This window comes from Melanotaenia boesemani, chromosome 7 (genome assembly GCF_017639745.1).
Source record: "Melanotaenia boesemani isolate fMelBoe1 chromosome 7, fMelBoe1.pri, whole genome shotgun sequence".
Lineage (NCBI taxonomy): Eukaryota > Metazoa > Chordata > Actinopteri > Atheriniformes > Melanotaeniidae > Melanotaenia > Melanotaenia boesemani.
In genome coordinates this window covers 20,696,877-20,709,459 of record NC_055688.1, presented here as the reverse complement: position 1 = coordinate 20,709,459, position 12,583 = coordinate 20,696,877, and the positions used below count along the sequence as shown (strand labels likewise).

Here is a 12,583-nt window from a genome sequence, read left to right as displayed (position 1 = left end):
ACAACCACAAAAACAGGAGAATGAGCAGCTTAAACAGACGCTAAAAGAGAGTCTGACATTAAAACCATAAAAAGTCTGTGAAGTCTACTGACAAAAGTCAATTTTAATCCATTAACTTTCAAATTTTCTCCTGTAGCCCACAGCTCCTCACTTAATTTTCTTTTATATTTATTAGTGGTGTATAACTTCTGCTGTGGAGGTAGATTAACTGTAAAAGCAGGTGATGTGTGGTCATGTTGAATGTTTACATCTGTTAAGCTTCCTGCTAACAATAGACGGGAGCTAATATGACTGCTTGAGTTGAGTAGGCTGAGTACCATGTGCATCCACATGACCACGCTGATGTGTTGGGAGACAAAAGCAAGGCAAAAGCTGGCAGAGGAGGGCTTTTTCTCAAATTCTGCTGTAGCTTTATTACCTAGTTCACTATTCATTCACAGAAGGGCACCTTGACACACATGAACAGGCACACATACACTTGTAATAATATGTCACCCCAAGGGGAGAATTTTGAACACACCGAGCTGTCAGCGATGATAACCAGTATGTTGATATCAGCTTGACTTTCCATTAGTGTTCAAAGTGAGTGGCGAGTTATGATGGAGGCTGGGAAGGAATTCAAATAAGAAATGTAATACCATCCTTATTTTAATCTTTTAACTGCCAGGCAGAGAGGTGGGAGGAAGACAGAAACAAAGAAAGAATAGTAAGCTGTTCTGTATGCTGCTTGATAACAGGTAAAACACCAGGGGCCGGCTTTAGAGACAGGGCTTAGAGTAAACCAAGACTGGGCCTTAATCTCTACTAGTTAAATCGACACATTTAAGTCACTTTTCTAATCACAATTTAAGGTTGTTTTAGTTAGTCTGAGACTAGGGAGTCCCTGATTTAGTAAAACCTGGTGATAACAAAAACCTGGAATGGAGTCAAAAGGATTACTTGTGTGAATCTAAAAATAAAACAATGACAGAGGTAAAAAGAAGTCATTCAAAATATGTATGAAAAGATGTTTTTCAACCAAGTTGTGCCAAGCTATGTAATTATATAAAAACCATACAACTGTAACTAAAAAAAAAGCTGTTGAAATTTTCTGTAAATACAACACAAATAAAAATGTAACAACAACAACTTCAAGAAAGTCACTAATATCTGTTCCACACTTCTCACATTTATGCTCTGACATCACACCCATTAAATTCAACCTGCCTTTGTAGAATTTTGGATGAACCTGAAATGGAATAAAAAAGAAAGTCAGAAATCTAAAGGAAGTGGTCTAAAACTGACGGGGGACTGCCATGACAAAACAAGACTGATGAACTGACTGGTTTCCTGTCTAGAATAATAAAGAACCAGCAACCTCTTAATGGTCTATGACGGAGGTTGGCAACCTTTGGCAATCATGCCTAAGGTGGCACCCCAGGGGCATAAACACTAGCACTTTTTTTTCATTCAAATATTTATGTGTATGTTTCAGTGACTACAATCTCCATGTAAAATAAATCTTGGTGAAATAGAAGTGAAATAGAAAGCAATCATAAACAAATAATACCTTCCATATCTGAATACTGCTTATCTAACTGAAGTGCTGCATTGAGAAAATATCTCTGACTGCAGGTACTTCTTGGTTATTGCTCAAGCAGAGGTTTTAGCTCTGTAGCATTTTGCTTTGTACATTCAAAAGTGGTCTGGAAAAGTTCCTCAATTAAAATAAATAAGTCAATTCTGGCTGTCTGCAATCCATTTTGTCACCGGTCTCTGTGGTGCATATTGGTTTGAATTTAAATAATTTATATAGTCCATAGTCCCCAGAAAAACATTTCTACGCAGAAGTTAAACCTTCCTCTTTGAAGAATTAGTTTAAGACTCATCTTAGTCGTAGATTAGCTCTAGTCATCAACAGCTATTTTAGTCTGGGACTTGCTTTAAGCCCTGTCTCTGAAACCTGAACGACCTACTCCAGTTATGATGGTACTTAGATCATGTCAGCAAATAAGTGTGTTCACACCATTCTTCTTTTCCTGTGATTAAATGTGCAACCATTAATACTCAAAAATCTATGTAATTCATTTATACACCAGAGAAAGGAACCACCAGTCTTTCAACTATACAGTAGAAAAAAAAAAAAAAAAAAAAGAACAGTCTAATTTATTTTTCCATTCACACACACACTAAAACACACATACACGCTGGAAGCTGTGTGGGTTTACTGCCTGATGCTTCGATATGTAGACTGAAAGACTGGTTATTTAAAAGTTTAGCCTCATGATAGCACGCAATGCAATTCAGCACAACTAAAGCCTCAAAAATAAATACAGAATTCACTCAAAGGGTCTTTGGTTTCTCATTGAAAAATAAATTCCATAAAAGAGCTGGAATCCTGTGAGAATACATTGTTGAATGAATAAAATGGGTATTATAAAACATTTATCAAATATTTTAACTGAACAATCTACAAATTTTCCAAGAAAGGATTAAAGAATAAAATAATCATACTGACAGAAACATCTACCGCAAACCAAACTTGGAAACTGGAAATAACAAAACTGTTCATTCAAGAGCAGATCAAGACAAAACAATTAGATAAAAGGAGAAAGTCCTGCAGGGATTTTATTGGCAGGGGATTTTAAACTTAGACAAGTTAGGACAAGTGAAAAGACCTATACACAGGGCATTGAACTGTTAGCATCTTTTAAGAATTAAGAAAGAGAAGGTTGTCCAAACAGCAGCAGCTGTCAGATGACATGACGCACATCAAGTCTGAGCTTCATGACTCAATAGATCTAAGCTGGTGTAGTGTGTCTTTGTGACTGGCCAATTGACATTTTGTTCTAGGTTTTAAAACATCACTTTAGCATTCTGAATCAATTATACACAACCAAGCATGCAGATCTAACAATGATTGACAAATGGTGTAGTAGATTACAGTTCTCCATCACTGTCAAGACATTGTATGGTTCCCTCAATCGTACAGTCAAACAATAGAAATTTCTTCAATATGTTGTAGGTTTTCACAATCACTTTGCTCTTAGAAAATATCAATGACATGAACGGATCATTACATCCTTCTGGTCTCCATGGTCTCTGCAGTCAGAGAAAGTTCTGTGAAATACGAGTGGGTACTTTTCATAACTTTGTGTCTCATTTCATAAGAGACACTCTAATTAAACAAAGCTACTAAAACAGCGTGGTGGAAATAATTTATGGTAAGGGCCCAAATAGGGAAGTGTGGGTAACAAAGTATTTTAGATAAGCATCCTAACAGCTGTTATATTTATGTCATTACATTCAGCATGATGTTATAGAAGAGTTTTACTGGAGAAATTAATGAAGGTTGAGCCAATCTGTGGCATAAAAGGCTGCAGCTTATGGTTGCTTCGCTAACTATGTTTTCTCTTAGTGAAATCAAGTCATAAAACAGCCTTGGAGCTCTGTGTGGCACAATCACCATGCCTGTTCTGTCCAAGTCTCTCAGCTTTTTAAATAATTATACATGAATGAAGGCAGAGCTTAATTTACAACATGACTGGATGTACTGTATCATCATCTGCTGCTCTTCATCGGTGTAGTTTATGCATCATGCTGTTTATCAGTGCTTCAACCACATAGCATATTTAAACTTTGGAGTCGAGTAAGCAAACAAGTTTTTCCCCCAAATTTTGGGTCACAGCAATTGTGGAACAAGGAATTCAGTATTTTACCTGATAAACTGTGCGACTGTTTCATGTCTGGAGGAGGAAATCTCTGCCTGCTGATTAAACCTGCATGACTCAGCATCTTATAGTCGTCACTATTTCAGGACTGGTGTGTCACAACAGGGTCTGAATGCTTGTTTCTTTGAAAATAAATCAAAGTTCAAAAGGCTGAGTGAAGGGACAGTGTCAGCTAACTGCACCAACTGCACAGTTTTCATTGTTCCCACCCATGTTGTTATGATGACTGACACAGGCTCATGTCAACTCTCTAGCCTCTCATTTACACACAGATTCTCCCTCCTTCCTGGTGATCTACTAGATGATTGACAATGGGGAAAAAAAAGAAGAAAATAAAAAAAAAATCCTCAAAACTGAGCACATTTCCAAATTGCAGTGGTGTGCCGAGTTGTAAAGTAGCATACGTTGCCAAGTCTCAAGAGCTGATGACTAAATGCAAGTGTTTGTAGTCTGAAGCTTTTAGGACAATAAACATGTTGGATCAGTTTTATGCTGCAACAACAGCGTCTCTGTGTTCATGTAAAAGGTGTGTCGTCTCCAGCTGCTGAAAACTGTCAACCGCAAAAGATGGCAACGTTGGTATTGATGCTGTTACAATTAATATCTAATTAGATAATACATTTTTACCTCTGATTAATATCTGACTATTTATTTTCTTTTTTGACAACTCTATCTCCAACATCCATGGCATGCAAAGTTGTCACAGTATTTAAATATGTTGTGGAACTCATTGGCAAAGTCTTGTCAAACTGTTTTCACGTTTGTCACGTTTTATTAAATCACCATGACAACTTTTCCATTTCTGCCTTTCTTAGAATGAGAATATTGCAAAAGTTAAGATTTTCTTCAGTTACCAACATGACTCAAGAGCTGTTCAAGGAAAACTGTAGAGTAATAGACAACTTTTGCATATACATGTGACAGAGAATATATTAAAGAATGAAGAACAAAGGGCAGGAACAGAGAGAGCAAGATGCAAATAAATGTTGTGGAGGGAGACGGTAGAATAGCATCAAAGATAAAGAGAAAAGAGGGCAAACAGAACAGGTGAAAAAGGAAAACGGGGGAACTAGGAGGAGTAAAGAGGACAATTGTGCCTGCTCTCGTATGTGTATGCTGTTTTTGTTTTGGCAGGGTGTAAAGTGTGTGAAAGCCTGAGGGAGGTAATACACAAAGGCACATTTACCAGCACATGAACATGCACTCCCATTCATGCACTGCAGGCTCATTGGAAAGGGATGTAAGTGTCCAGCTCTGCCCACAGTGCAGAGATGCAGGGAGTCCAGGCCTGCACCCTGTTTATAACCTGTCAGACAGACACTAATCCACACAGACAGCTCCCAGGTGACCAATGGGCTCTCTGCCCTAGCAAGTGACAAGCCGCTAGGCACGTTGAACCTTGCTAACCTCCACAAATTCACACAAAAAAACTTACAACCACAAACTGCTCTGCTTGTATGTGCCATGGTGTGTTTGTGTTGAGAACAGGAGTGAAGGAAACTGCTGGGCAGTGCAGCCTCTATCCTGGCCAGAGTACAGTACACAACGCAGCCAAATCAATAACACAATCAGCGCTTTGCAAGACTTAAGGGTGAGGGAGCAAGAAGGTAGGAGAAGAGAAAAGGCAGAAGTAGCATGGAGTGAATCTAAAACAAGAGAGACCATTTGGAAAGTGGAAAGTGGAAAAGGGGGAAACTGCTGCACAGTAATTATTTGATACATTGCACAGCTCTGTGCGGCACATACCTGCTGGCGTAATGCTCAATCCTGCTGTGTGTGTCTGCATGTGGCAGCCTGGGTGACGAGCATGGTCTGAGAAGAAAAGGAGCCAAACTCAACACCTGACAGAATTTTAAAGAAAGAAGCCAAATTTAAACTTTACTAACAGGCTTGGTTTTGAACCAAAGTTATAAAGCCACATTGCTGCTCTTTCTTGTTCAGAGATGGTCAAGAAGAGCCGCAGTGAGCAATTACTGAAACCTAACTAGAAAAAAAAACTCTTTAACATGTAATCACATTACATGGGAAGGAAAGAGACTATTTGCTGGAATTATAGGAGAGGAATTGTCCACATCTTGTATGATGTTTGATTCCAGAAACTCAACACTGCTGGGCTTTTGCTTTTTGGGTTTATAGTTTCATGATGCTCCTGTTGTGTATTGGTGAAAGGTCTGAACTGCAGATAGGTGAGTTCAGCACCTAGAAACTTCTGTGAAGCTATATTGTTGTGATGGATGCAGTATGGTGTTTCACAAGGCCTTTCCTGAAAGAGACATTGTCTAAATGTGAGAACATGTTGCTCTAAAACCTTAAAGAACTTTTCAGTATCGATGGCGCCTTCACAGATGGGATGTTGCCCATGCACTACCATGCCACCAGAGTTGAAGGCTTTTCAATGATGATGAGTTGGATGGCCCCTGTATTCTTTACTCCATAGAACGTGGCCTTTGAGGTTTTTGTGCCTCATGCTCACATATGGCTTCTTTTTTTGCATGGTAGAGCTTCACCCTGCATTTGTGGATTAGGTGGCAAGCTGTGCTCACAAGCAGTGATTTCTGGAAGTGTTCCTGAGCCTATGCAGTGATTACCAGCAGAGAATCATGCCTGTTGTTATTCCATTAGAGAGGCTTTTCCTCTCTGAAATACTCATTTCATGTTAACGATCTGTTACCAATTAAACCAGTTAGTTGTGAAATGCTCCTCCAGATGTTTTTTTTTTATTTTTGCTAATTACTTTTCCAGCCTTTTGTTGCCACTGATCTAATTTTTTTTTAGATCAGTTTCTGTCATCAAATTCAGAATGAGCTAATATTTTCCATAAAATGTTAAAAAGCCTCAGTTCCAACATCTAAAATGTTTAAGTTCTGTCGGGAACAAAAGATGGGTTTATAAGATTTGTATATGTTGAATTCTTTTTTCATTTTTTTTTTTTTTTTTTTACATTTTATACATTCTCCCAACTTTTATTCGGGTTGTATGCTGTATATGCTATGATAAAAATTACATTGGCTAGACAGTGGCATGAAGACAGTCTAAACCAGTTCAATCTACAAGAGAAAGCCTCAGGCATAGTACATTCATACTGAATAGGCGGCCCAGTACTTCTAAAAATAAAATTGATGTAGCGCATGTTGTGCTCCATTTATGTTGCAATTAAATAGCACAGCAGTTGACAAACAGGTTCATTAATATCAGTTTTACTGACTCTTTATTATTATTTGCTTTTTAATGTAGTTTTGATTTTGAGGTGGGTAAATGTCAAAATGTTTTTTTCTTTTAATTATTAATTTCCCTCTTGGCTGATAATAAGGAGACTTGCTGTGTTTTACTGTCTTTTATAAATAAGGTTTGAGGCCTTAAAAAGAATTGCACATGGCAATAAATATGGGTTTAATCTTGCAGGGTTAGATGTATGTGACTAAAAAGCTCTTAATATAAACTTATCTTCCATATTTAGGCACTCCTTCCTGCTTCAGTTCTTCTATTTGTTTGAACATTGCTTTGAGCTCAGTGTTAGCTGTGGAGTCATTTATCTTTTGTTCTCAGTGATTTAAAATATATTGGAATATCTGAGGTAATAAAGGATGACCGTATCAGTGACAGAATCAGGCAAAGCACAGACCACTTCTCATGTTAAATCATCTTTTGTACCATTGCTGTCTGAAACTCAGATTTAAGATGATTTATTGTTTCTGGGTCTATTATATGCATGTCCTGTGAAAAGTAACTTTTGTCACCTGCACAAGTCCACAAAGGTCCACTGGATTGTTGCATCCATGCATAGACCACTTTTGCACAGCAGAACCACAATACAGTATTAAGGGAATTATGTGCACTTTTTGCATCTAAAGAGTCCCAGTATGCTTGTGGAAACCAGGGAATCGGCATTAGCGCCACTCTTTTTTTTTATTTATTTGTATGAGACTCATCTGAGCAACATGCCTGAGTCAGACTGAGATCACAAGAGTAAGGCTGTATTAACATTGAACAAAGAGTCATCCCTTTAAACCACCTCAGTGACTCAGCATGATGATTAGCATGTAACAGCAGCAGTATGTACAGAAGTAACTAAAGAGACAAATGACAGGAGAGCAGGCACAAAGAGAAATCTGTGTGTTGTGGGACTCACGTCTCTGAGCTTTCTGCTTCCAGCACAGATTGCACTGGCAGGTAACCTCTCTGTGGGTGCTTTGTGAAGTACTGTTTTGACCTGAATTTGTTCTTCAGAGTCTTGGCAAAGTCCCTCATCTTCTCCCCTGAGGTTGTCTGCAGGTTGACGGTGGAGGAGGGGTGACGAGAAGAGGTTGCAGCACAGGGTGTAGATGAGAGAAAGGCAAATCGCACAACTTTAGGATTCTTGGAAACTTGCCCCCCCCCAAAAAAATTAGCTCATCCCCCATTTTCAGCTTACAAACTTTTCCCTGGAACTGTACTTTAACCAGTTTCTGCTGCACTTTCATTTCCATCTTTACCTTCTATTCTGTTTTTCCACTTTTCTCTACATTTTGCTCATTATGTCTTGCCCTCTCACAGTGTTAACCTAATGATGCCCGCTTAGGTGTTGAGAAAATATACCCTGCTATTTTGAAATATTGTCCACTGTACAGATAGCCTTCTGCCAAATTTTACAACTTTGATTAGAAATTCTGGCACCATGTCAGCAAACTTCAACACTCCTTTAGAAAGTGCTTAACTTCAAGCACTTGCTTAACAATGGGGTTTTATTGGTATTTTGTGCTCCAAATGGCACTTTAAATGTGCACTATTTGAGCCAAAAATGATATCACTACTGCACTATATCCATACTATAGATCTGAATGAGATGATAGAGACCTTAAAGTGGATTATTAGATCTCTAATCCACGTCTGGCAGCAGGAACCAAGAGCAAGCAGTATGTATTTCACTTTTGAGTAGAGGTGAGATTTATCTTTCCCCAGAGGTCTGAATTAGTATTCAGGTGCAGCACTAGATAATGCTTTTCTTACTTGGGTGTAGTACTCCATGATGGGGTAGTGCAGTTTCTTTCCCTTGGTTGTGCGGCCGGTTAGAAAACATGTCTGGCAGATGTCCACATTGAACTGCTTCAAACTGCGATACCTGTCAAGATCAATATAACAGAGAGGCTGAAGTGATGCTTGCAAGAGATGTGGATGGAGTTTGTGTGAGTAGTTGTTTTACTCATGTTGCAGGGACACAAATCTGTACACACTGTGAAGGGACTTGACTTCCTTTCTAAGACGATATTTCATGGTTGGTTAAATATTGAGGTAAGATTAACTTTAGCTTAAAATTAGGGTTAGTCTCAAGGAAAACTGTTAGTCATGTCCTTCGGAGTGCTAAAAACACACTTGTTTAAATGATAAGTATGTTTGAACTCAGTTCTGAATATGTTATTCTTTATGTGCACTTGATATTGTGTGCATAATTACATTACTTATTTTTCATTCTGTCATGAAGATGAAGAACATCACAGAATAGCTGAAGCACAATAAATTAATGAAACTGCACACACAGAAGCTCGCACAGCTGCTCCCCTCTTTTATTATATGCTGCAAATTACTTTCAACATCTCTCAAATAAGAACTTGTGTGGTGGACAGTGATATTTACAGTAGCTATATATGGAATAAAAACAGAAAACTCCCATATATTTGCTTCACTATATTTTAAATAAACTACAGTTCAAGCTATCTAATACAAATTGTTAATCTATTTATTGTTAACTCATGTTATATCCCTTTTTATTTTATATTTTACATGTTGCATCTTGCTTTTTTCCTTTACAGAAGCAAAATCCAAGTTTAGGAAAACATTAGAAAGATCTTAAATGCAGGTCAAACAAACAATCTGTTTGGTTCAATCAGAAAGAAACAGCCATGCATGTGATTAGGGCTACTTACTGTTTATTTAATTTGTTGAAGCAAAAACAAATTTCTACACTGACACCACTGAAGACTCATCAAATCTAATCATTTTATGTTTTCATGTGTAGCTCATCCTGTGATAGACTGGTGACAAGTCCAGGGTGTACCCTGCACCTCGCCTGCTGGTTGCTGGGATAAGCTCCAGCTTCTCTGCAGCCCTGAATGGGACTAAGCAGTATAGAAAATTAATGAATGAAATGAAAATGAAAAATACTTTATCAACTCCAGAAGAATGAATGAATGAATGAATAAATGAATGAATGACATCATCGTACACCTGGTGGTCAGCGTAATATACCTGCATGCGTTTTCGTACACTCAGACAGGCATTCCTACCTGAAGCCCTTGATGGGACATTGTTTGCAGACAGAGCATTTGGCCTGGTGCTTGGTTGACTCTGCAGCAGTAACACGGTGGAGGACCGGCAGCCAAACCATCGACTGAGGTTCAAGGCTCATCCATTCAAGGAAGTGAGACACCTCGATGGCAGGTTTCCCCGGGGCCTTCAAAAGAAATTAATCTGTGAGCAATACAAATATATACCAACAGCAGGCCAGGTACCTAAAGTAACAAGACAGGAAGGAGGGCTTTCTTCACAAAGGTGGTTCCAGCTATTTCTAAGAAGAAATAAAAAGAAAACAGAAGATGAGATGACAATAGCAAGCATGAGACAAGCATGTACAACAACAGAGAGATATGTCTTGCTTTTATGCAAGTGGTTAGGAAATTCTAAAATTCTGTGCAAGTGTATTTGCATGTTTGTTATTCAGAGACAGTTTGTATATAATCTCAGAAAGTGGAATAAAAGGGAAGTCAACTTAATAAAGGAATACCTTGCCAAGTGTTAAGAATCCATGATGTGCTAAATTCTCATTAAGTCTGCATCAGAGATGCATTAAGAGGTTGATTTCCCCGGGGCTCTGCCCGCTGCTCAAGCAGAGAAACAAAACATATGTGTGTGTGTGTGTGTCTGTGCACTGATAAGAGACAGTGAGGTGTACAGGGGTGTGTGGTCTGCAGTGGGTGTATAAGCTCTTCTGTTAGGAGAGTAGCCAGCTTCACTCCCTGTGGGAGGTGAAATGGAAGCTCCTTGAACACCTGGAACTCAAACTGTATGTGCTGAGGACACCATGTCATCACATAGTGTAGCAGCACATACGGCAGACAAGGGTTTAAACGTCGCTAGGAAATACTATTACATCAAACATGCAATAACCCATGAAAATGCTTTTGTTGCATTGTAAATCCAAAATAAATGATAATAAATGATAATAAAATCTTTTGGTAGAGTATTGAGTGTTGAAATAGTCACGTGGAGAGAAGTTATTCTCCTGGTTGATTTCATCCTGTTAGCCTCTGTGCGTACTGCCATGCTGTCAGTAAAATCCGATTATTCTGGGCAACTGCCTTATTCAGCCTATTCTGTCCTGGGTCAGTTTCATTCACTCCTCCATCAGCAGAATCAGTTTCACGTGGCAGCAAACGCTGAACCCAAATCTCCAAATAAAATCTGTCACTCATTTCTAAGTCAAGTGATAAACTGGCAAACTGTTCACACTCCAGTTCGATTTCCAAGGATATTTCATCTACAAGGAAATGCTCTGACATGGAGCAAATGAAGACATAATTAGAATTTAATCAGTCAGCTGATACAGCAAGCATGGACCAGAATAAAGTGCATGTAATTAAGATCTATCTTGAAATGTCGGAATTTAAAAGGGTTTGCAAAGGTAACCTTTTAAGAGAACTTTACCTTCCTCTTAAGAAAACAGTTCTGGTATACCCAGAGCCTTGAAAGTTGAATTCTTGAACTTTCTGCCAAGAGCTGAAGTTCAAACATTCAGACTCTTTTATAGTATTTGGTTTTAACCAACTGCTTTATATTCCTTTTTAAAATACCTCTTTGCATTTCATGGTTTGGTGTACTTCCAGTCTTTGCTTTGTTTTCCTCCCGGTGAAGCCTTGGTGTTGCTCTAATATTCTGGTGTATTTACAGTTGCATGTCTCGCTCCCTGTTGTCCCCTGCTTAACTGTCTGTCCCAGTCTTTGTCTTTGGCTAACTGTTCCTCTCCATTTTTGGATCTTTATTTTAGACTTTGCTTTTAATTCAATGAGATGTCCTTCATACGGCAGAGTTAGAAGAAGGCACTTTCTAGCTTAAACCAATCAGATCTATGAAGTGTTATACAGCTAGACACTAACAACAGCCATTGACGGTGGTCACACTGAAAGACCCCTCTAGCATAGATGTCAGACTGGGACACTGACTAGTCCTAATTCTTGTGTTGTGGCCTCAGCCTGAAGCCTGGGAAAGATGGGTTGTCTAATTAATGTGATCTTATGAATATTTCAAGAAGGCAGCTCCCTCACAGGGTAACTTTGCTGCGCATTAACTGAGTTTTGTTTGCCTGGAAATAAAGCTGGCGTGTGCCTCTTGCTAAAGCATGCCTTTTGTTTCATTCCTTACTTGTCCTCCAGTGTTTTCATGTTAGTCCTCTCCAGAACTCTTCCTATAACAGAACCAGAAAGGGACAGTTCTGCTCATTAGCTACTCCTTTGTCCACTTCCAGACCCCGATTTTACTTCACATTCTCATACTAAGTTTAATTATATATTTCAAAAGATAACATTCAACAAGACTTTTTCCCATAAATACCATTATGTTTTATGTAACGTTGACTATATTCGTGGATCTAATGCAAAGTTATATTTATATCATATAATGCCTAAAGCAACATTTTGAATATGTTTGCCACAGCTGTGGCTTCTTCAGGTAGTGGTAGATGAACACTTTTATTTCACGTATGCTGTATTTATCTCAGTAAATTGCTAATTCACAAAGCTGGCAGTTTCCTTTCTTTATCTAATCCAGTTCTGTGCTGAATAACTGGAGCTTAACCATTGTTTCCCTATACATTTATTAGTATTCTGGAAAATTTCTACATACTT

General features: G+C 38.5%; 1 protein-coding gene across 2 annotated transcripts in view; it reads right to left on the bottom strand.

The window, feature by feature from the left end:
* The window catches only part of drp2 (dystrophin related protein 2), a 116,849-nt gene that overhangs the window by 20,483 nt on the left and 83,783 nt on the right, over nt 1–12,583 (bottom strand). For both annotated transcript variants that reach the window (XM_041990499.1, XM_041990501.1), the window contains exons 15-18: nt 9,971–10,137; nt 8,697–8,808; nt 7,840–7,976; nt 5,457–5,522 (exon numbers count right to left, since the gene is read on the bottom strand). In XM_041990499.1, the coding sequence (XP_041846433.1) occupies nt 5,457–5,522; nt 7,840–7,976; nt 8,697–8,808; nt 9,971–10,137 (482 nt within the window). The remainder of the gene's footprint in view (nt 1–5,456; nt 5,523–7,839; nt 7,977–8,696; nt 8,809–9,970; nt 10,138–12,583) is intronic.